The 25886-nt window shown below is 42.4% G+C and overlaps 1 protein-coding gene across 1 annotated transcript in view; it reads left to right on the top strand.

The window, feature by feature from the left end:
• Positions 1-25685, top strand: part of LOC142490648 (DNA polymerase alpha catalytic subunit-like) — a 203279-nt gene extending 177594 nt beyond the window's left edge. Inside the window, exon 6 of the mRNA XM_075593066.1 lies at positions 24584-25685. Within this exon, the coding sequence (XP_075449181.1) occupies positions 24584-24735 (152 nt within the window). The 3' untranslated portion in view covers positions 24736-25685. The remainder of the gene's footprint in view (positions 1-24583) is intronic.
• The last annotated feature ends 201 nt before the right edge of the window (positions 25686-25886 follow it).

Consider the following 25886-nt stretch of genomic DNA (forward strand, 5'->3'; position numbering starts at 1 on the left):
TTTGGCAAACTAGAGACAAATATCAAATGGTTTTAGGAAAAGATGACCGGTTGCAACAGACTGTACATAATTTTCAAGAAATGTGTAGGTAAAATGAATCTCCCAGCCCTGTGTAGAACATGTCGGACATATTTCAATGTCAAAATTGTGTAATATCTAGGGTGACCAGATTTTCAAAATGAAAAACCGGGACACATTAAAAAATGATTAATAAAACAAATTACATCACGTGACGCACCCCGTTGCCATGACAACGAGCCACTGATGTCAGGCGGTGACATGTTGCCATGCCAATGTGGCATCACGTGATGACTCTGCGCCATAATACGTCCCGTTGTCATGTCAACTGGATGCCGCGTGAGGTCATGGAGTGTCTCGTTGTTATGGCAATGTGCATTATGTGACGTCGCGCAGCCATGTTGATGGAATTTGGAGGGGAGGATACAGCCACACACATACAGAGACAGTGACACACAAACACAGTGACAGTGACACAGACACACACACACAGTGACACACACACACACACACACACACACACAGACAGACAGTGACACACACACAGTGACACGCAGACAGTGACACAGTGACACACAGATAGTGATACACACAGACAGACAGTGACACACACACACACACACACACAGGCAGTGACACACCTACACACACAGTTATACACACACACACAGTGACACACTCATCCCACCTCTGCAAACACACACAAAAATAAGGCCTCTCCCCCCTTGGGGTGGGTAAGGTGCCTGGGAGGGGGGTATAAGGGGGCATGTGGGTTACCTGGGGCCCGTGGATGGGCTGCTGGAGCAGCATAGGTAGCCAGTGCAGATGAGGCTCGCAGGCCCGCGGAGCCTAAAGGGAAGGGCAGAGCCTAAAGGGAGGGACAGAAGGGCGGAGCCTAAGGAAGGGGAGGACCCGGCATTACTGGAGGAGAGAAGGGAGGGGGCAGTGCTGAGGGAAGAGCCAGGCTTGCAGCACCTCGTCAAAACTCCGCCCCCCTCCCGGCATTCTTCAACAATCACAGCCGGCATTCTCCTGCATTCTCCCCAACCCCTCCCCCCGGCCATTTGGGAGGGCAGCCAGCATCCTCCGCTCCCCGCAGCCCCAAAAGCCGGGACCCAAAGTAAAAACCGGGACATTTTGAGAATCAATTGAAAACCGGGACGGCACATAAAAAAACCGGGACGGCACACAAAAAACCGGGACGGCACACAAAAAACCGGGACGGCACACAAAAAACCGGGACGGCACACAAAAAACCGGGACGGCACACAAAAAACCGGGACGGCACACAAAAAACCGGGACGGCACACGAAAAACCGGGACGGCACACGAAAAACCGGGACGGCACACGAAAAACCGGGACGGCACACGAAAAACCGGGACGGCACACGAAAAACCGGTACTGTCCCGGCTAAACCGGGACGACTGGTCACCCTAGTAATATCAAATATCTGTTGTTTCAATATAGTCTCTGTCAGTTTGGACTAACGAGGGATAGTCTACTTTATCTTTTATCGAATAGTCCACACAATACACATCTGCTCTGCAAGTGCTGATGGTGCTTTGAACTGTTGTGAAGGTGGGTAAAGCCGTGTGTTCAATTTCATGCCCATACTTCGAATGCTTTACATCTTTACTTTGCCTAGCACGATTTGTCACTGTAAAGATGCAAAATATCCTTCTTTTTTTTTGTAAACAACCTAGAAAAGCAAAATCGTCAAATATTCTGCAACATTTTTTTACATATTCTTTTCTAATTCTCCTTAGAATTGGCATCTATTAAACGTGATGAAAACTTACGTTGGTGTGTTTTGATGCTTTTGGTAAAGAAAACAGTAGCTTACATCTCAGAAGCTCCTATTGCAAGAGCCTTGAGTTACTGGTTTACCAGTATGATCACAAGATTTTTGGGGGCATGGTTGGGTACGTCATTTACCTATGTCAGCTGCCTGACGTTCAGAGATCCAGGCTTCCAATACCCACTGACATTGCTATGATATATCTGAGAAGACCTAAAACCCTGTGTCTGTAAACATCAGTTAGAAATTTAATCTTTTCCACTTCAGCATGAAATGTAACATAAAGCAAAATGTCCCAACCAGTACTTAGTGAAATAATAATTTTCTATCATAACAGTTCCAAGTTAATGATGACATTTAGGATTGTGCACAGGCACATATATCAATAGATGCTGTTATGGTCCTGCGGTTGTTTGGTCTTATTATGGGTGTCTGTCAATGTTGTATGTTGCTATTCAGTAACTGATGGTGAGAAAAGTACAGATTCAATTATAAAGTGCATTTTGGCGATTGTACATGTGACCGTGTTTGTTTGTCTAAAACGTATAAGTAAATACACAAATTCTGCGCTCCTCCCATTATGGCAGGAGTCTCAAACTCAGTCCTCAAAGGCCTCCAACATGCCTGCTTTTATGGATATCCCTGCTTCAGCACAGGTGGCTCAGTTGAAGAGCTGCCTGTGCTGAAGCACGGATATCCATAAAAGCTGGCCTGTTTGTCGCCCTTGAGAACGGCGTTTGAGACCCCTGCCTTCTGGAGAAAGCTGCTAGGAAAATAATGTGCCTTACATTTATTGAAAACAAATAAACTAATCAGTCCCTCCTCCCAAATTGGCTTGTAATTTATTAGTAAAATGCTACATTTTGATCTTAAGTCTAACAACAAAGGAGCCATTTAGTTGCATCTTTTGATTTAAAAAAAAATCATTCATGCCTGCTAACCCCATCAAGGTAAACTCAATTTCAACAGGTACTTATACGAAATACGTATTACTTATTGTCCTGTGTGCTGAACTTAGTGAAATATGTGAAAGCTAAAATGAATTAAGCATAATGCAATCCCAGATGCCATCAGACATATTTTATTTAACCCCTAATGCACCTTAACATATTTCACCAAGTTCAGTCCACATGATAATAAGAAATATGTATTTAGTATACGTACCTGCTGAAGTTTGGTTAACTTTTTTTTATATATAAGTGTAACCCCCCCTCCACCCCACTAGGGAGATTTGCTGGTACTAGGGATATTATGGTGGTGTGGTGCTCACAGAAGGCTGTCGCTGTGATGGTAGGGAGCTTTGGGGAATAGCATCTCTCTTAGGATGGTGCAGCGCCTCCATTCTCCTTAACAGGGGTTTATTCCCACAGGAACTACCATCCGAATAAGGGACTACCAATACCAGGAATTGTGCAACAGGATTTATTGTGGTAACATCCAACATAGTACATCCTCCATTCCTTCTCTGCAAGAGAAGCCCATCTCCTAGATCCCACTTAACCCAGATAGGTATCATCTTGCAGCTTGCAGTCATCTCTAGGGTCAGAGCCTAGCTCGCAGAACCCCACTTCCTTGACTAAGCCTCCCAAGGGCTTGAGGCCTCCAGGCTAGTCCCGGCACCCTTACCCTTGGATGAGGCAAGGTTGAATAGTAAGAGGGGATAAGGCTGCACTCCACAAATAGAAACATGCATACAATTTACCGGTGCTGCTGGTTCAAGGAAGTACCTGCCATAAAATCCAAAGTACACTGAGGAAAAGAAGGGATCCAGCGCTCCACGGTTTTCTGAATAAGAAAATGTATTGTGCCACACAACGTTTCGACCTTATGGTCTTTATCAAGTGACTAGGCATAAATAAGTAAGGATCTACCCAGTATATATATCCTTTACCATTACCCATAAACAAGTGAATAACATTAAGAGATTCTCCTTTAACATCTGTCGTCCTGGTCATCTTGCTGCGATCCTTGTCTTGTATAAAGTCCTGTATATAATGGGCATTCTTCCATGAGTATCAGTTTAATGTCTGTACTTATTTTTTACATGGAAAAAATAAATGTATATGATTAGGGGTGGCATTTTGTAGTATTAGTCTTAAAACCGGATCGCAGCAAGAGGGAAGAAGTGGAAGTCTCAGAAAGATGAAACACCACCCACAGGATTATGAGAAGGGGAGAGCCAATCACAACCGAGGTGACTGACGTCAGGCCTGGCCGACGGAGAGAGAGAGATAACGCTGGAACGCAAGCACGGACAGCGCATGCGCAGAAGAACACGATGACGTCACTGGAATGCAAATACCGGAAGAGGCTCGAAAAAACCGGAAGTAGACATTTACGAACTGTTTGGGCACTGTATGGACATAGAACTGATCAGGGGAGGTGAATTGGGGTCAGCTGGGGGTAATGTTCACTTGTTATTCACCTGTTATTCACTTGTTTATGGGTAATGGTAAAGGATATATATACTGGGTAGATCCTTACTTATTTATGCCTAGTCACTTGATAAAGACCATAAGGTCGAAACGTTGTGTGGCACAATAAATTTTCTTATTCAGAAAACCGGGGAGCGCTGGATCCCTTCTTTTCCGCAAAGCTGAATAGAGCAGGCCTTAAGCCATGGCTAGGACTGGGTAGTACAGCCAGTCGCATCACAGTAGTGACACACACCAAGTTGATGGACACCCACATCTTTTATACAGGGGGAGCGACCATGCTACTCTGCACCACGTATTGGACAGAACCAAAACTGCAACCAGACCCCCCTCCTGTCATGTGGTTCCAGCAGTTTACAAGCCCAGACCTGGGCCTGTAAGTTGCTACAATCATGTTGAATTGGATGATGTGACTCCAACTGTTTTCAGGCTAGCACCTGGAAACTGCAACAAACTAACTTACCGGGGGAAGAGGCTCACATGCTAGGCCATGTGAGAAGGGATTATCCCCAGCACTATCTGCTGCTACCAGGACTTCTAGTACTGGGGCACAGAAACGTATAGCCAGGGGCCACATGGCTACATAAGTAAATACAAAATTATTGAGGGCGGGGGAAGAAACTTGTGCAACTTGTATACCATATTTGTTTAATTATGTAAACTAGTACGATTTGTGTTCATAAAGTACCATCACCCTGCTCTTGTGCGCATAAGCCTAAAACCAAATGTATTAAAATCAAGGCTATACATCGAGGTCAGAACAAAAATCTCTACAATCACTGAGAAACTTTTATAAATGAAAACTATGACATGTGGTATCCCTGAACCACAGGAGGAACCTCTATCATTTTAATTCCACAAATATTATTTTGATGCATTTCTTTAATCCCAACAGGGTATTAAAGGGATGGAAGCATTAGGTATATAATGTTCAAAGAGTTGTCTGGCTTTATGGACAAAATGAGCAGGTGTAGGGAATTGGAGTCATCAGCTGGTACACTTCCTAACCCTCTTTTAACAGCCTACCTATTTATTAAGGTCTTAGATGTAGCAGCCTTTATTGCTCCCGTTGGCGGATTGAAGAAAAACACACCCACAATGCGCCAGTGGGAGCAGCCGTCGTGTGCATTAGACATGCGTGAAAGGAAAGGGCAGGAGCTGCCGCACTATTGCACATGGTGGTGTGCACCAGTGGTTGCAAGAAAGCCTGCTACATCTGTATTTCACTTCTAATTTTTTTTATTTTTTTTTTCAAAGTTTTATTCTAATACAGGCATACCCCGCATTAACGTACGCAATGGGACCGGAGCATGTATGTAAAGCGAAAATGTACTTAAAGTGAAGCACTACCTTTTCCCCACTTATCGATGCATGTACTGTACTGCAATCATCATATACGTGCAAAACTGATGTAAATAACACATTTCTAACAGGCGCCATAGTCTCCCCGCTTGTGTAAAGCTTCGGTACAAGTAGGGAGCCAGTATTGCTGTTCAGGACGTGCTGACAGGCGCATGCGTGAGCTGCCGTTTTCCAATTGAGCGATATGTACTTACTCGCGAGTGTACTTAAAGTGTGTGTCCTTAAACCGGGGTATGCCTGTATGAAAAGAAAGTTTTGTACAAGAGACAGGTAGGAGTGAATCACCCCCAAGCGATGCTATCTAGAGGTAGATGCCAGTATTAATATTCTTGAAACGTGTCAGAGGGTGTTATCTCCTTGCTGTTTTATGTGCCATTAATAAAAGGCTTGTTGTACCTGTTTGGAGCAGTCCAGCTACTACTTTTTTCTCCCATGCCTGTGCACCGTCTTACACCCTGGATACTAAGAAGAAAAGAAAAAAAGAAATCCTATACTAAATTTGGCTGCTTAACCCCTTTTGAAATCCACTAATGTCACTGTCAAGTAAAAGAGCCCTGTCTGAGAAGATTGCTAGCTTCTCTGATGGGACCCTTTTGGATTATGTGTAAAACAGATCTGTGTTGCCTGGTGGGGTGAGATCATGTGAGAATAAACAAGTTACCATGTGAACTGTAGGCTTTGGGCTTTTTTTAAATGAAAAAATATATATATTGTGGGGAAAATAGAAATTGCATTGGTAATCTGCTTGATTTGCGTATAGCTCACTTGTTTTTTGGGTGTCCGTGTTTAAAGCTACCATCGAGAAATTAATGACTGCCAAATTTCGCATTTCTCATGTGCCAATAGGAAGTTGCAGCATCATTGGTTGTGGCTTCCTATTGGTCAACACCAATGGCAATGTTGGATATTACATGAAAAACCACTGAGACATAAAACTGTAAAGCTACGCTTATAGTGCAGACGACACGACCGCATGACGTCAGCTGTTGCCATTGTAACAGCGATTCCTGCTTATAGTGCAGTGGACAAGTGAGGTCGACCGGGGGGGTGGGGTGGCGGAGTCGTAGCTGTGAGTGGTTCGCCCTCATTGGCTGAACCGCTCACAAGCCATTGACATCACGCAGCGATCGCCGGAAAAGTCAAAATCCTTTGGCGACCGCTCAATTGCTTTGCTGCGCCATCGCAGTCGCACCCACTATGTACTTGCTACGGCGCTGTGCAACATCGCCGTCGTGATAGCGAGCACTATAAGCGCAGCCTTAGACTCCTCGCAACCAGACGGGTCCTCTGAGCTGAAAATAACATGGTCCAGAGGACTCCCTGCTTTTAATTATGGCAAAATAGATTTACAAAGTTACACTGCTTTTAATACAGCTTGAATTGAAATCTATAGGGGAACAAAAATGTGCATTCATATTTTATACTTTTTGTTCTTGCATGTAAGGTCACACCCCCCACAGAAAGTAATATGTTTTGGAAAACTATGTATTGAGGGATCATCCTAAACTACAGTATGTATCCTGAATATGCCCACTTATCATTACACTTTGGACCTTCCTCTCATAGAGCTGTGACGCGAGTATACATGCAGATCTCCCAGTTGATTCACTTATTAAAGCAAAATGTGAAAAATCCTATAAACATGTTCCCCGCACTCAAAATGGAAGATACACTAAAAATGTTACCAACAAATGGTATTTTACTGTTCATAAAATAGAAATATACACACACACAGGTAGTCGAACCTCATACAGAACCTCACAACTGTGCTAAACAGAGAACATCGAGTGCATGTGAAAGTATCAGAAGGACTTTTCCCCAATGACCCAAATGTTCGAAAGGATCTAATAATCCATGTGATGTCTAATGTAAAGCCTGGGAGGGCAGGGGGGGGGGAAAGGGACACCAAAAAAGGCTAAGAGGAGATAAAAAGTCCATTGGCAATGTGCCACATATGTAATCAAAAAGCCAATCTGTGTCATGGGCATATATAGAAAAAAAATATAGAAAGTCAATCGGTATCAAGCCAAAAAAGACAGGAAATTGGTATTAGATTCTCTCTCTCTAAAAAAATTTTTTAACTCCTAATGCCATTTTAATGTTTTTTTTTTAATGTACAGATCATTCTTTAGTTGCTACAGCAACCATTTAGAAATTTTCATCCACTTCCTCTTTTGAAACAAGCTCTGAAATACACCTTTTTTTAGCTCTGCCCTTTGGCAACAAAGTATCACAAACATCTGTTGCTGTGTTCCAAACAGCAGACTGTCTATTGCTTTGAAATCTGTAACAATGTATTGCCATTCGTAATATGTTATATGTGCTGCAGTCTGTGAAATGCTGCAGCTAAAGTTAGAAGAGTGCGATTTCATTAGACACACAATCAAGATTTCTTTCAGATTTATAACCAGAGCGCCAAACAATTGCCAGCTAAGTTAAGAATGTAGAATTCTACATTATCACATGCTTTACATATACAAATAAGAAAAATGGCGAATGTAGCATTGCTGCTTTAAGCTTCCACTCTGTTATTGTTTAAAGCGAACTCTGTAAAGCTATGGCCATACAGCCTTCACCCGCACGTAGGCAGGCTGTGATGGTACCCGTGAGAAGCGTGTGCGTTTTGTGTCCATGTTATATGCGCTTTTGGGGGGCGTACCTAGGTTCGTCATGGAGCTGGTTCCCCCTCATTGGGCGAACCTCTCACATGACCTGCCTGTCACGCCAAGAAATCAGTTTCTACGGATTTCTTGTGCAACACGCGTCCCCTCCTGCTTGCGTTCGTTGGTCTATGGACACTATCAATGCCCTTAGGCAATGTGAGGAGTTGGACAGTGGGAGTAAGGGGCAGAGAAGTTTGACGGCGGGACTATAGAAGGCAGCAGAGGACAATGGCTGAGGCGCTCTCCTTCCCAGCCGTCGTCTCCTGCCCCCTTCTCCACTCCTGCCCCCTGCTCCACTCCCGCTGTCCAACTCCTCTGCTCCCACGGTCCTCCGTCGTCCTCTTCTCCCTCCACCCCTGCCTCCAATATGTGAATGGGTGCGCTACTGACGTACAGAGACAGTAGAAGGGTGTTCCGTTAAGTGTGGAGTCAGCAAGGGGCCATGGTCGATGTATGAGGTGAATAGTACAAGTCTCGGAGCTACCCATATGCTTCGTAAAAGAGGCATGTCTTAAGATGGGTCTTAAGGTGGATAGAGAGGGTGCTAGTTGGATGTTGAGGGGAAGGGCATTCTAGAAGTGTGGGGCCGTCAGTGAGAGGTTTTAGGTGGGAGAGGGCTTTTGACACAAAATGGGGGTAGAGAGAACTCCTTCAGCAGAGTTGGGATGGTGTATAGTGAGAAATTAGAGCTGAGACATAAGGAGGGGTGTGTGTAGACTTAAAAGTGAGGAGGAACATTTTGTGTGCAATACGAGATTTGATAGGAAGCCAGGAGTCGAATTTCAGCAGAAGAGGTGCAGAGACAGATTTAGGAGAGCGTAAATTAATTCAAGCAGCAGCATCGTTTGATAGATTGAAGGGGAGACAGGTGAGAGCAGGAAGGCCGGACTAGAACGTTGCAATAGTTTTGATGGGAGAGAATAGAAGCCTGCGTTTAGTTTTAGCAGTAGAACATAAAAGGGGTTATGATTGTGGTGAGGCGGTCGGTGCAGTCAGAGAAGGGGTGTGGGTCTGTGTTGATATGGACTTGTGACTTTTTTGCTTGACTGGTGAATGTTAGTGTAATTTTTTAATTCTAAGAATTTTGATTTGAAAGAAAATGTTCTATATTTTCTGTAAGCGCTTGATTCTGTGATGCCAAAGAAAATGCTGAAGGGACAGCATTACTGTCATAGCCTATTTAAAGAACAAGATTTTGCTCATATATGGGCTGGAATTGTTTTTGTTTTTACCTGCACCTATACTCCCCTATTTTGACCACCACCTAGATTCCACCCATTATGTCTACGTATCTTTCTTCATTCATATGCAATAATCAATCATGAATATTTGGCGTCACACAACTTTTTTTTAAATGATTTTCTATAAGTTACTTCTGTTTCTGCCATTTTACAGTGAATAAGGCAAGCAGACTCCCACCTGCTTTACATATCGGTTTCTTAGAGAAATCATGACATTCACAAAAAAAATTGTTGCGTGTAATCCAATCCTTTTCAGTAGAGTATTGGAGAACAGCTCATTTATCTTTCCTTTAATAAATGTGCATTTTACTTATTTTAGTAGATGGTGAAATTCAACTAATTGAGGCATGTGTGCTGTTGTGTACATGATCTTAACACATCAATACCCAATTAGCAATTTGTCGAAGAATTACAATTACCCTAGTTGGTGTATCCATATTTGTCTCCTGTTTTGTTTTGTACAGATAACATTTTCTTTGAAATGCTAATAGGAACAGGAAAATAAGCTGCAACTGCCTTGACATATTACAACTTGTTTTGACACCAAAATATTTTAATTCATTTTCCCAATTGAAAGCCTCTTTGCTCCTCAATAATTGTCATTTTAGTTTTATTGATACATTTTATTTATTTGGCATTATACATGCTATAAAAACCATTTAGTTGGTTTTAGTTATTCGCTCCTGTTGTCCGTTTTAGGACAGTTTGCTTACACCACTGTGGACCAAAATCAGACATTTGTACAAACTAGTACAAGTTTGTTCCACAGGAGATTCTCTAACACCAAAGCATAGGTCACAGTATTTCGAAAATAATGGCACTGTGCATAACTGCAAGATGTGTTTAGAATAACATGCTAACAAATTTCTGCAGTGATTTTTGGTTCTAAGAACATACATTTCAGGACCTTTATCTAAAGAGGTACCTTTTTCTCTAATATACTTTATAAATCATTTAAAATAAATATTAATGAAAAAGATGATGCCAGCGAGTCTCATTACATTTCAACCACTATGTTAAAGGTATTCTGTACACACAGCATTTTCATCAATAAAAAGTCTAGAAAGAACAAAAGGGATACCAGTTGTCATTATTATGCTGCTGTGTGGCATTCTAAATAGTCCCCTTTGAAACCAACCTACTGAGAATAGTCAATATCCCATCAGTACATAAGGTAAGCACATCAGGGGCTGTGTCCTCATCTTCCCCTGCCTGGTATTAGTACAGTTCTTTGAATCTTTTCTCCACAGCCGCTTGATGTATTGGTGTTATTCACATGCACTATATTTCTGTGCCGCAATTAGGTTTTCCGTGAGGAGCATGTATTTGTTTCATGCTTTTCAAAGTAGGAATTGCAGATCATTTTCTTCTGACAAAGCAGCGCATTAGATGTATGTATGTATGTATGTATGTATATTGTGTGTGTGTGTGTGTGTGTGTGTCTACACACACACACACACACATATATATATATATATATATATATATATATATATATATATATATATATATATATATATATATATATATATATATATATATATATATATATATATATATATATATATATATACATCAAAAAATAAATAGATGATACCGTTCTGTGGCTAACGAAATGCTTTTATTTGTGCGAGCTTTCGAGATACACTGATCTCTTCTTCCGGCGATGTTACAATGAATGAAGCAAGGATAACTTAAAAACAGTGTCTCTTGGAATGTTATCTGTGCTTCTCCTTCCCCCGGTGTGGATGTGTTTTATGGCTAGAGGTGTCAAAGGGTAACTGAAAGCAAGTGAAGAAAGAGTGTGTATGTGTATCAGTGTGAATAAAAATGAATGGAGAGCCCACAGTATAAACAGTGCTCTACACAAGGTGTGTGTGGAGTGAGAGGGATATAAATGGTGTGGGTGGGTGTGGAAATGTGAGAGTTTGTAGCACAACTAAAAGTGTGTGTGGATACTATGTGGTCCCTATTGGTGTATATGGATGGAAAAATAAGGAGTATTAGTATGTGTGAGAGACAGCTGTGTGTGCATACATATAGCACAGTATGTACAGACATGGCCTTTAGCGCTCATGGGAAGAGAGTTCGCTAGTGTCAGTAATGACTCATAAAATTTCGATCTCTGTTTAGGCCACTGCTAAGTGTCCCGAACAGTTGCATAAATTTGTATTCATGCAACCGTCTCTCTTTCGGGGTTTTAAGATTACCTTTGAGTATGGCAACCCTCAGATCGTTCATCTTATGGCCAGAGTCAGAGAAATGTTCGCCAACAGGACTGTCTCTTGTTCCGCGTGTGATGCTGTGGCGATGCAGGTTCATTCTCTTGTTTAGCCCCTGTCCTGTCTCACCTATGTAGTAGCAGCCCCCTGGGCATTTCATGCACATGATGAGGTACACGACATTGCTGGAGGAACAGGTGAACACTCCTCTGATTTTGTATTCCCGATTCTTGTGTGGTATTTGTATTGTGTCCGCTGTGTAGAGCATTGCGCAGGTTTTGCATCTTGGGTCCTGGCATGGTTTTGTCCCGCATTGAGTTGTACTGCTGAATACTTTACTTCTCACCATAATATTCTTGAGATTATGGGGTTGTCTGTATGATAATAAGGGTGCTTCAGGGAAGACCTGTTGCAGTCTTGTATCTTCCTGGAGGATGGGTTGTAGTTTCCTGGCGATCCAACTCAATGCGGGACAAAACCATGCCAGGACCCAAGATGCAAAACCTGCGCAATGCTCTACACAGCGGACACAATACAAATACCACACAAGAATCGGGAATACAAAATCAGAGGAGTGTTCACCTGTTCCTCCAGCAATGTCGTGTACCTCATCATGTGCATGAAATGCCCAGGGGGCTGCTACTACATAGGTGAGACAGGACAGGGGCTAAACAAGAGAATGAACCTGCATCGCCACAGCATCACACGCGGAACAAGAGACAGTCCTGTTGGCGAACATTTCTCTGACTCTGGCCATAAGATGAACGATCTGAGGGTTGCCATACTCAAAGGTAATCTTAAAACCCCGAAAGAGAGACGGTTGCATGAATACAAATTTATGCAACTGTTCGGGACACTTAGCAGTGGCCTAAACAGAGATCGAAATTTTATGAGTCATTACTGACACTAGCGAACTCTCTTCCCATGAGCGCTAAAGGCCATGTCTGTACATACTGTGCTATATGTATGCACACACAGCTGTCTCTCACACATACTAATACTCCTTATTTTTCCATCCATATACACCAATAGGGACCACATAGTATCCACACACACTTTTAGTTGTGCTACAAACTCACATTTCCACACCCACCCACACCATTTATATCCCTCTCACTCCACACACACCTTGTGTAGAGCACTGTTTATACTGTGGGCTCTCCATTCATTTTTATTCACACTGATACACATACACACTCTTTCTTCACTTGCTTTCAGTTACCCTTTGACACCTCTAGCCATAAAACACATCCACACCGGGGGAAGGAGAAGCACAGATAACATTCCAAGAGACACTGTTTTTAAGTTATCCTTGCTTCATTCATTGTAACATCGCCGGAAGAAGAGATCAGTGTATCTCGAAAGCTCGCACAAATAAAAGCATTTCGTTAGCCACAGAACGGTATCATCTATTTATTTTTTGATTATTGAAGCTCGGCTAACACGGTACTGATACCTCTACATATATATATACATACATACATCTAATGCGCTGCTTTGTCAGAAGAAAATGATCTGCAATTCCTACTTTGAAAAGCATGAAACAAATACATACTCCTCACGGAAAACCTAATTGCAGCACAGAAATATAGTGCATGTGAATAACACCTATATATATATATATAGCAAATGCAATTATACTGTATGCTCGTTTGCATGTCTTTGGCAGGTCTGCAACCCCGCCCTTCACCATTATCACCCAGCACTTCCACTGCAGCAAGGGATTCTGGGAAATGACATGCAAATGAGCACACATGGTTCCCTATATATATATATATATGTATTGTATTGTATGTCTTTATTTATATAGCGCCTTTAATGTACATAGCGCTTCACAGTAGTATATATATTAAACAAGAACAGATGGCACTCACAAAAAGATAGGTGCTTATCCCATAGGTATTGAATAGGTAACAGAGTTCCTTACCAGGCAGACCAGGAGATCCAGGACCACGCAGCAAGAAAAGAGACAGCACTCATGGTAAAGTCCAAAACGATGTATTTAAATGGCACAATCAACCGACATTTCGGTCCTGACAGGACCTTTCTCAAGGGAGCACTCCCTTGAGAAAGGAAAAAAAGGGGGGGTGCTGCTCAAAGCTCCAAAACGGAGAGTAAGGCAATGTAAATAATAACGTCAATGTATAGTGGGAAAACTGTGGTTGGAAGTGAGGGAAAATCCAAACGTGGGGTCCGTAGTAAACAGCTGGGAGAGGTGACCAGGAACAGGGTATGCAGTGTCGGAGTTCCAATGGGAAAACGCTATCTGGGATAAGCATATAACAGAGGAAAAATATGTTGCCTCCGTTGATCCCGTTTATAGCACTCCGTCTTCACTGCGTCTCCCTGTGGTGTCGGGCGTGGATGTCCAAACCTCCAAATCTGGCGCCAGCATCTTCTCTCCAACACCGTGGAGCTCCCGAGTGCCGGTGGTGTGTATTACAACCTCCGGTCCGTCCGGGAACGCTCCACTCGCTCTACAGGTTCCACGTGCGCCTCCTACGTGGAAATGGATCACATGTGACGTGCCCTCACAGCCACAGTGTGTCTCTCCAATCAACAAGTAGCATACAGAGTAAAAGGATTGGCATGAAACAGCAGCGTCCCAGTAATAAGCACCATCAGCTCTCCAGAGGGTTGAGCGAATAAAAAAATGTATTGGACTAAACAAAAAACAAACAAAATACAACAGGAAAAAAAACCTACGCGTTTCAGGCTCTAAAAGCCCTTTCTCAAGGGCTTTTAGAGCCTGAAACGCGTAGGAGGTTTTTTTTCTGTTATATTTTGTTTGTTTTTTATGTAGTCCAATAAAAAAATGTTATTCCCTCAACCCTCTGGTGAGCTGATGGTGCTTATTACTGGGACGCTGCTGTTTCATGCCAATCCTTTTTCTCTGTATCCCTTGAGAAAGGTCCTGTTGTTGGACCTAAACGTCGGTTGATTTTGCCTTTTAAATACATTGTTTTGGACTTTACCATGAGTGCTGTCTTTTTTTCTTGCTGCGTGGTCCTGGATTTCCTGGTCTGCCTGGTAAGAAACTCTGTTTTATTTATATATATATATATATATATATATATATATATATATATATATATATATATATGTTATTTATATATATATATATATATGTTATTTATATATATGTTATTTATATATATATATATATATATATATATGTGTGTTATTTTTATATATATATATATATATATATTTTTATATATATATATTTTTATATATATATATATATATATATATATATATATATATATATATATATATATATTACATTTGAAGTTATGGTGGATGAAAAAGACAACAAAAAACCTCCACTGGTCGCATATAGCCAATAAAGAATATCACTTGTGAGCACATTCACATGTCTTAGACAGGTCTGCAACCCTGCCTTTCAACCATTATAACCTAGCATACAGTGCTCCCATTGCAGCAAGGGATTCTGGGAAATGCCATGCAAATGAGCACACAATGTCACCTTTTGCCAGGAATATCCATACACATGGAGCCCATTTAAGCAAATGCATCGCCATTCACACAGCTTTTAAGCACAGCATGAGACTAGCAAAGCAAGTCAAACCACTCACAGATATGTTTCAACCTTGATGGTTATCATCAGTGTGAGGTTGGTTTATACTTGCTTTGCAATATTTCTAGGCTGGGTAGGTTTACCATTACATTTTAAGTTATGGTAGGTAAAAAGGCTGTGTGAACGGCGATGCATTTGCTTAAATGGGCTCCATGTGTTTGGATATTCCAGGCAAAAGGGTGTGTATGTATATATATATATATATAATACACACCCCACTTATTAAGGTTATGGTGGGTACCCACCATAACCTTAATAAGTGTGGTGATTACCGACTCTTATCTCATTTGAACAAATGCCATTAACCAACCTCACACTGATGATACCCATCAAGGTTGAAACATGTCTGAGTGGGTTTACTGGCTTTGCATCTCACAAGCCCTTGCTTAAAAGCTGTGTTTAAAGCAGCATGAATTGGCTAAGGGTTGCTCATGTAATGTGAGCATGAGATAAAAGGTGGCACTGTGTGCTCATTTGCATGTCATTTCCCAGAATCCCTTGCTGCAGTGGAAGTGCTGTGTGCTGGGCGATAATGGTGAAAGACAGGGTTGCAGACCTGTCTAAGACATGCAAATGAATATACAGGCATATTTACAGTTGCTATATATATATATATATATATATATATATGGTCCGTCAGTCCGCCTCTGGCCAATCTGCCGCCCTCTCACTGCTCTCATTGGCCGGTGTCTCTCTCTCTCAAACCGTCCCCGTCCCTCTCATCAGCCTCCTCAGACCGCGTGTGAGAGCCACACCGTTTTCACCTACCTCAGCCAAATATGCCTCACCTCCACACATACTACCCCCGGCGTGCCTCAGCCAAACCCGGCGCTTCTCTCCGCTCCGCAACCTCCCCGCTCCACAACCTCCCCAGCCGCACAACTACCCTCACCCAAACACGGCCGATCTGCAGCCGCCCCATCCTCAAAACTACCCGGCCTCACCCAAACCCGGCCGCTCAGCAACCTCCCCAGTCGCCCCATCAGCCTCACTTACCCTCACGTGCGCCGCCCTGCACCCTCCTACCAGCTCCTGGACGGAGGGGAAGCGCAGCCCTCCTACCCCAGCCGCCAACCTCCCGCTCCTCCCCCCTCGCTCCCAACGAGGAATGGAGGGGAAGCGCGCCGTGGGCCTCCTGCCCCAGCCTGCCACTCTCGCTCAAATTACATCCCGGGCAACGCTGGGTATATAAGATAGTGTGTGTGTGTGTGTGTGTGTGTGTGTGTGTGTGTGTATATGTGTATATATGTGTACATGTGCACACATACACACACACACATATATATATTGTGGCAGGACGGCCTCGCGGCGGGGTCAGTAAGACGCTAGACACGGTGGGAAACGTTCAACTATAGTGGTTTATTAGCCACAACCAAAATAAATACGGGTGCACTGTCCCTTTAAGAAACTACTTTCTTGCAAATTAAAGCCTAGTCCCGTTAGGGACACTAACTCACTTCTTGAGCCCTTACTAACAGGACAGCCAGCTTATCTGGTCATGCCCAAAACATGCTACACAAAGGTTAACCGATACGTATAAGAATAAAGTCTTATCTGTATAGCAGCTCCAGCAGCAAACAGGAACATGGTTCCGGGGAGCAGGCTTGTCCAGCCTCGCAGCAATCGGTATCTTTATCTTTACCCTGGGTTGGGGTCCCAGCTGGTCCCAGCAGCAGAGCTCCTCGCAGGACTGCGGGACCAGAGCAGCAGCAGCTGCTACGGCTTCCAAGCCGGGAGAGTTCTCTCCACCTTCCTGTGGAAAAAACAAGCTCACCTTGTGTGAGCAACTTCCTGCTTTTTAAAGCACTTGTTTCACTGATAGTTCAGCCCCTGTTTAATTAGGCTGCAGGTGTGCTTCTTTCTGTCTGAGGAGATTAACACTCTGTGAACTGGCTGCAGCGTCTCTCCATTCACTATTCCAGCCTACTGAGTTAGTGACTCTGTCACATATCCCTCTCCCCAGCGAAACATTGTCCTGTGGAGCGGCCCGTGCACCTTTCCCGTGCACCAGCATCTTCGTCGAAAATGTCTGACGTCGGCCCTTCTCTCCCCCTTTTTTTTTTTTCTTGCCTTCCAATTTAGGCATTTTCTTTTTGGGGTAATTACCAGGCCACCTGGGTCTGAAGACTGGTACCTCCCAATCTCTTTGTCTTGTGCCAGTTTCAGTTTAAGGTTGATGCTCCGCTTTTGTTGTATCTCTTCTTGACAAGGTTCCTGAGCATCCTGCTGTCTATTAGCTCTCTCTGCCAGGACTCTACGCCACGCTGTGACCTTGATCTGTAAATCCTGAAGATGCATTGTTGTCCTTGTCCTCTTGTGCTCAGAGTCTCCCTTATCCTGTAGAAGAGCATTGACCTCGGTCAGCTCATTGCATACACTCGCCAGTGACTGTTTGGCCTTCTCTTTTGGACCTATCTTCCTCAGTGTACCTTCAGTGTTGGGTTCCACACCATTTATCTTCAGTACTTCAACTTGGTCGGGATTCCTTTTAACCCGAAGTACACCCCATGGCACCTCCCTTTTACGGTCAGCAGACTCATAGGCTTGGGCCTTTGTCTTGACTCTTTAACTTACTCTGTTGGGAGATTTGCTGGACTATCTGTGTGGTCTTTCTCCCCTTATGATCACGGGCACACTTCCGTCTCATTCGCGGCTGTCTCTTCACAGTGGCTGCCCTCATGGCAAGGAATCCACTTTGTTTCCCCTGGTCACTGTAGTTTGATTAGATTCTTACTGTGCTAGTGCATCGCAATTTGGCCTTCGCATTCCGTGCCTTGTGGAAAGTAGACTGTAGTTCTGCAACGGTATCACGGTCATGCTTCCTGGAGTGCCTCCCTTGTTTTATCTCTACCGCCACCTTTTCCTTGGACTGCTTCAGTAACCCAAACGTCTGTCTTGGGGTTGCAAGCTTTTCCTCCAGCTTCATCTGAGAAACCTCCTGCTGGTCAGCCGTAGAGTCCAACGTAGCGTCCCGCTCAGTCTTCAGAGCCTCAAGCTCCTTGACCAGGTCACACTTTTGTTTCTCTGCCTTTCTTCTTTCACTCAGTGCGGCTGCTAGTTCATCTTCGTTAGAATTGAGTCGCGATTCTACGTCTCCTAGCAGACTCAGAGCAAGGCTTAAATCTGTCTCTCTTTCTTTATTCTGGACCTGCAGCTGCTGGTGCTCCTCCCGGACCTTGTCTAGCTCCAGCTGTAGCCGGGCCCCCTCATTGGTCGTGTAGTCCAGCCGCTTGTGGATATCAGCCATCTCGGTTTCATGGTGCAACATCAGGCAAGCCACCTGTCGGACCTTCTCCCGCTCGGCGAGCTGTATCTTGCGCTCAGCAACCTGCGTTTGCAGCTCTTCAATCTGATGCTGCCAGTCCCCTCTCAGGGCCTTCACCTCTTCCCGGTGCTTACTCTGGGTTTGCATCAACGTCTCCTCCATCTTTTTGAGCTCTGCAGCTCTTGTCGCCAGTATCGCTGTTGCTTCTGTCTTCCAGGCTTCTTTCTCCTTGGCATACTGACTCATGGAGATGGAGTTGCCTCTCTGCTTCTCCAGCTCTTGCTCCAGTCTTTGGACCTTCTCATGTTCCCTCTCACACAGAGTCACCTGGCTTCTAAGCTCCGCCTCCAGCGATGCTCTTGTGGCGCTCAACGTGATCTTCAGCTGCTCCAGGGCGAGGCATTCTTTTTCCAGCATTTTCTCTGCATTCTGCAGAGCAGCCTGTACTTCATTTTTTTCTTGTGCCAATTGCGTCTTCACTTTCTGCGCTTGGTGAAGCTTCTCAGTCCCATCACTGACCTGACCAGTCAGGTTTAAAACCTCTTCCTTCAGGTTTATATTCTCCATTTTCACAGTCTCTATATCCCTTAGGACCGTTTCATTGGCTTTCTTCAAAGTACCCAGCTCTGCCCCTAGCGATGCTCTTGTGGCGTACAGCGTGGCCCTCAGTTCCTCATGCTGTTCTGTGGGGACATACTGGGTACTCAGCCGTTCCTGTAGCACTCGCTGCTACTCCTTGGCTGCTTGCAGACTTGCATGTAGCTCTTGCAGCTGGCTCTGCCATAAGTGTGTTGCCTGTGTGTGCTGCTGCAGGGAGACACGTTGCATCCTCTCTGCATTCTGCAGTGCTTCCTGCACCTCTAGCTTTTCCTGGATCAATTGCTTCTCCACTTTTCCTGCTTGGTGGAGCTTCTTATCACCTTTACTGATTTGATCAGTCAAGTCTGAATTTTTATGCGTCAGACTTACATTCTCCTTCCTTACAGTCTCTAAATCCCTCAGGGCATTCTCATGGGTTTCCTTCAACATACCCAGCTCTGTGTTTAGACTGTGGCCCTCCTGGCGTGAGAGCTCCAGCTCTGTTTTGAGCGTGCTAGCTTCTTGGTGAGAAACTTCTAAGTCTTTGATGAAGTTTTGCACATCCCTCTGGGACATCTGATAGCATAGTCTCCAGTCAGGACTTGTTCTCTCTGATTCCATGTTAGCAATTGCGGTGTTGGCCTTATTCAAACTTGTTGTCAGCTCCTCCAACTCACTCCGCAAGAGATGCTCTGTTTTCTTTAATGCCGCATACTCTTGTATAGCTGGGAGTATACACCTCTGTACCTCGGCATTAGCTTCTCGCTCCCTATTCAATTGTTCCTGCAAGACATCATAATCACGCTGGGCAGTTTGGAGTGCAGAAATTAAGGCCTCTTTTTCCCTGGATCAAGGATTCAGCTTCCCTTTGCTCCTCCTTTTCCTTTGGCACCGTTCCTGTGACAATTCTGCCGGTCACTCCGGTCTGCAGCACATCTCGGCGCCTTTCTGACGCATGTCCTGACAGCGCAGGTTCAAGTGGCTTGGTCACTTCCCCTGTGATTTGAGGAACAGTTTTCTTTTTCTTCTTTCTTTTTGCTTTATTAGCTCCAGAGATATCAGTGGTACTGGGCACACGCTCACTGGTATCAGCTTCCACATCTTGCTTGCACTCATAGGGCGTTGCTTGCTTTTGCAGCTGTTTGTCTTTGAAAATTTTGGGGCACACATCTTCCATGTGACCTACTTTATGACAGGCCCAGCATACTAAATTCATCTGTGGGTACGGCTCTCCTCCAGGGGCCACATACGAGTCGTCATCATCATCATCATCATCGTATGGCCTGAAGGGACACTGTTTTGTATGGTTATGTACATTGCAAAACTGACACATGACGGCGGCCATTTTAAAACCCCGGCTTTTTTTCTTTTTTTTTCTTCACACCCGACGAGGCAGACTTTGCACAACACACGTAACTTGTATGGGCTTTACAATCTTTGAACCTTCTGGGTTCTTCTTAGGGCAACATCTTTGCCAAAATTCATTTTCACTTTCTTTTTTACCAGACAGGGCAAACTTTGCTCACAGCACTTGCTAGCTGCAAATTCACTCACTTCAGCAAAAGGCATTAGCTTTACACAGCAATCCTTTCATACCCGACGGGGCAAAATTTACACTCAGCGCTTGCTAGCTGTAACTTCCATACTTCAGCAAAAATCATTTCTTTTTTTTTTTTTTCGCTTGAGTTCAGTGTCTCAACACATCTTCATCTACTGACCCCCAGAGGTGTAGCATCCCACTTCTGACACCACCTGTGGCAGGACGGCCTCGCGGCGGGGTCAGTAAGACGCTAGACACGGTGGGAAACGTTCAACTATAGTGGTTTATTAGCCACAACCAAAATAAATACGGGTGCACTGTCCCTTTAAGAAACTACTTTCTTGCAAATTAAAGCCTAGTCCCGTTAGGGACACTAACTCACTTCTTGAGCCCTTACTAACAGGACAGCCAGCTTATCTGGTCATGCCCAAAACATGCTACACAAAGGTTAACCGATACGTATAAGAATAAAGTCTTATCTGTATAGCAGCTCCAGCAGCAAACAGGAACATGGTTCCGGGGAGCAGGCTTGTCCAGCCTCGCAGCAATCTGTATCTTTATCTTTACCCTGGGTTGGGGTCCCAGCTGGTCCCAGCAGCAGAGCTCCTCGCAGGACTGCGGGACCAGAGCAGCAGCAGCTGCTACGGCTTCCAAGCCGGGAGAGTTCTCTCCACCTTCCTGTGGAAAAAACAAGCTCACCTTGTGTGAGCAACTTCCTGCTTTTTAAAGCACTTGTTTCACTGATAGTTCAGCCCCTGTTTAATTAGGCTGCAGGTGTGCTTCTTCTGTCTGAGGAGATTAACACTCTGTGAACTGGCTGCAGCGTCTCTCCATTCACTATTCCAGCCTACTGAGTTAGTGACTCTGTCACAATATATATATATGTATATATGTGTCTATATATATATATATATAGTTATATCAGTACCGTGTTAGCCGAGCTTCAATAATCAAAAAATAAATAGATTATACCGTTCTGTGGCTAACGAAATGCTTTTATTTGTGCGAGCTTCGAAAGCTCGCACAAATAAAAGCATTTCGTTAGCCACAGAACTGTATCATCTATTTATTTTTTTATTTTATATATATATACACACACACACACACACACACACACACACACACACACACACACACACACACACACACCTTCTGTAGCAATGAAAAAGTTAAATAGGAATTTCGACCGTTTTTAAAGGATATAAAACTTCCATTCTGAGAGCGAGAGGGAACCAAAGTGTTTAATGTATAATATCTGCTTTTTGAAATGTCCTGTCTGTCTGTCTGGTTCAACGCTAGGTAAAAAATTCTGCAGAATGTTTTAAAATATGTGCAAGGGTAAATAAAATACGCCAGTAAAGTGAACACCACATCGTTGTGTGTGTGTGTGGATGTATCTGTACTGTTAGTTGAGCGTAATAATCAAAAACGAATAGACGATACCGTTCTGTGGCTAACTAAATGCTTTTATTTGTGCGAGCTTTCGCGATACCCTGATCTCTTCTAATGGCGGTGTTACAATGGATAAAGCAAGAGAGGTTTCTATCCCTACATACCAATAGGGATCACATGGTATCTTCTGTACACACACTAATAGTAATGCAACACCCTCTTACATTTCTATACCTACCCACACCATTGGTATACAGTCCCACTCCACACACACCTTTTGTAAAGCGCTTCATAAATGTATATTTACACACACATACTCTTACATCACTAACATTAAAGGACCATTTAACACCTTAAGTCATAAATCGCATACTGCACAGGGGGGGAGGGATAAGATTCAGTCACAGATACATTCCAAGATGCACTGTTTTTAAGTAAAAAAAAACTCTCTTGCTTTATCCATTGTAACACCACCGGAAGAAGAGATCAGTGTATCTTGAATATTGAATATTAAATAGTATTTTATGGGTTTCTGACTGAAGCCCTATTATTTTATCTACAGTAATTCAATTAAATCACTTGTTCCAAATACGTTTTATTTTACACTATAGCTTTATCCACTAAATGAATGGCACTAAAAATCAGTTTATACACTGTTTTGACACAATTTAATCTTTTTTCTCCCCTCTGGATGATTAGTGATGCTGAAACAATTATATACAATTGACAGGAAATGATCAATTCACATTTGACTCAGGTTTTTTTTTTTTTTTTAAGGTTGCTGTGCAATTTGCCTGCAACTACTCAACAATCTATGGTACCCCTTTAGTTTGTACTGCTAAGACCACCTTACATTGCCAAGCTAGTGAGAAAAGTGGCCCCAAGAATACTAAGTGCATGTCATTGGTTGGTAAGAATTACTCACGTTCATACTGTGCTACATAAAAGCCACTGTGCATTAGCAAAGCAATTGAACAAAATGTGTTGACTGACTTGTTTGGCTGTTAATCCATAAATCGTCAAGTAGGGCACCTTTTTAGAAATAAAATGAAAAATGTAGGAAAATAGTCTTGCTATAGTCAACACCAGTTGGAAAATTGTATACTTCAGGGTATTGATTTAAACACTCTTTTTTTTTTTTTTTGGACAGGTCAAAAATGTTACTTTCCCGTCATGAGTTGCTTTCAACAAGCCCTTTCTTTTTTTCTAAAGTTCATCCATTGCTCTTTAAGAAAGCAGATGTTGTAAAAGTCTCAAGTCCTGTGTGCGTTCCTAAAATGTGGCTACCTATTGAGATTGTTTACTTTTTTTTTTTTTTCCAAAGGAAACAAAACGTTCTCTTGCACAACAATTTAAAAGAAAAAAATAAATCTACTTTATAAAACTAAACACAACTTTTAAAAACAAAACTCACACACCTACAGTATGGTACTGGTAGTGACGAGAGCTATGTTAAGTAGACATGCATTTCTTTTGTCACATTTTGTGTCATTTCTTACATTAAATGAAATCATTAGAAACTGTCAGGTTACCAATTACAGCCGTGTACGTATGTAAATGTATTGTATACTGCTTCTTTGCTTTGATCTAGAGATACTTTAGCTGAATAACTTAAAAGTAATACATATGTAGTAAGTGGTACAGAGATCCTGTGTCAGAAACTGCTCCATAGAATGAAAATGTTGCATCAGAAAGATCGATATTAAGTTTGCCGTATAATAGAGAAAATATGAAACGTATCTTTTTCCGTCAATGAAATCACTGTCATTAATGCATTTCTTTTCCTCAATTGTATAGTATGCAAAACAATGGCCTGTGTAAATCAGTATGAGCATTTACATTTATAAAATGGGCTCTGAGCCCCTTCCAGAATATTTTTAACAGGCTTTTGTTGGAAATGTTCCCTCTTCAGTGTGTGAAGGCAAAACTCACTGAAAATACTTGTCTGATGTAATCACGATACTGCACTTCTATTTTCTCATCCCTAAGAATGTGCGTATGGGCATCACAGCCTCCAGAAATATGTAACCATGTGACATGTCAGTTTCATTTGTATACAATGTGCTATTCTTTCCTCTTAGAAACACCTTGCATGCCTTGGGTATTCTGTTGCATCTGTCGCTTTGTTTCTTGCTGTTAAAAAAACGACCTGCTAAATATCGGCAACAAAAAAAGAATTGTGGTGGGGGTGTATTCATGCCTGAAATATGTCACAATATAGGCATCAAAACGACTTATCAGATGTTCGTATCTTTTGATTGGCTGGCTTCACCAGCCAATCATAAGGTTTAAAAATATATATAGTTTTCCTTGGAAAATTGTCACAGCATGCTTCAGCTTCCCCTGCTGAATGGTGCTAATATTTCAACTGAGTACCAATAAAAAGCATATAAACTGCATGATCTGACATTTTATTTTTTAATATAGGCTAAATTATATGTAACAGACACTTTATTTTTTTTCCAGTTCACTTTAAAAAGAAGATTTTTTCGGTTTTGGCAAATGAATACAAGAAATTGAAGAACACCGTTGACCAAGCGCTTTCATTGAGTGGATACTCTGAAGTAAATCTCAGCAAACTGTTTCAGACTCTCAACACAATAAAAGAAAGGAAGTAAGCTAGGATGTGCTGAGCGGCTCAAAGGGAAATCAAACACGTTAATATTACACCCTTGTCCAGTATAATTTTATAATTAATCAAATGCTTTTCCTTTAAGCCCCAGTATAAGGGGCTACAGATCTATTTACAGTTCAGGTAGGTGTATGACTTAAGCAGTTTATTCTGTTATCAAAAAGAAAGATCTTTACATAAAGCCTGCCTAATATATACTGTGTAATACATTTTTTTTCTCGGCTACATCTGTACAAAAACATGTATATCACTTTGTGTGTTTCTGTTGTAAAGCAATGTCCATAGAGACCTAGGAGATAAAAGGATTGCTACTTTAATTGAATAATTCCCAGTGAGAGTGGTTGGAATGTAAGTGATCTAAGACTTTGCTCTACGGTATTTAGTTGAGGTGCTTTCAGGAAGAGAGGTTAGAAAAGGTCTCTGTAGGAGCACTAATGTTTGCCTTTTCACAGTTTATCTGCTTCCCATCACAAACATACTAATTAAAAATAAATAAATATATGATTGGACCCAAATGTCTTCCAATGCTTTTATCTATTAGAAACATGTTTGAATGGAGCATAAAATCTGTCAGGGACATTTTTTTGTGTGTATGCCCCTTAATACAGTGTTACGAAGAATCAATTTCATCTCCTGCATTACACGGTTGCAAAGCAATTCTATAATATCCCATTTAAATGCTAGAAATTGTTTTGTTTCTCCAATAAACGGGCCTATTTGGTTTCTTTCTCAAATAAAGTTGAATTTAGTTAGTGTTTTTAGAATGCTGAAATGTTTTAATGTTAGACCAATTTTATGCACCCTGAATTAAGTGTGAAATCAGTTACAGCAAGACTGTGATTAAATTGTTAGTGTAAAATGACCATGTTCTATAAATAAAAAATGTAAATGCTTTTCTATACTACTTGAACAATAAAATAAAGTGGTCTTCTAAAACCTTTCTTTTTATTGTCTTGTTGAAACAAATCTAAAAATAGTTATACACCATTGTATGTAGAATGACAAGCAGGACTAATCTGCTGTTTACTGAAGATCTTAGTCTACACATTGCTATCTGAGATCTACAAAACTGATGAGATTTCCATAAGGTCTAAAATATTGTTCATTTTGAATGATGAATATATGACTCCACATTGC

This window comes from Ascaphus truei, chromosome 3 (genome assembly GCF_040206685.1).
Source record: "Ascaphus truei isolate aAscTru1 chromosome 3, aAscTru1.hap1, whole genome shotgun sequence".
Lineage (NCBI taxonomy): Eukaryota > Metazoa > Chordata > Amphibia > Anura > Ascaphidae > Ascaphus > Ascaphus truei.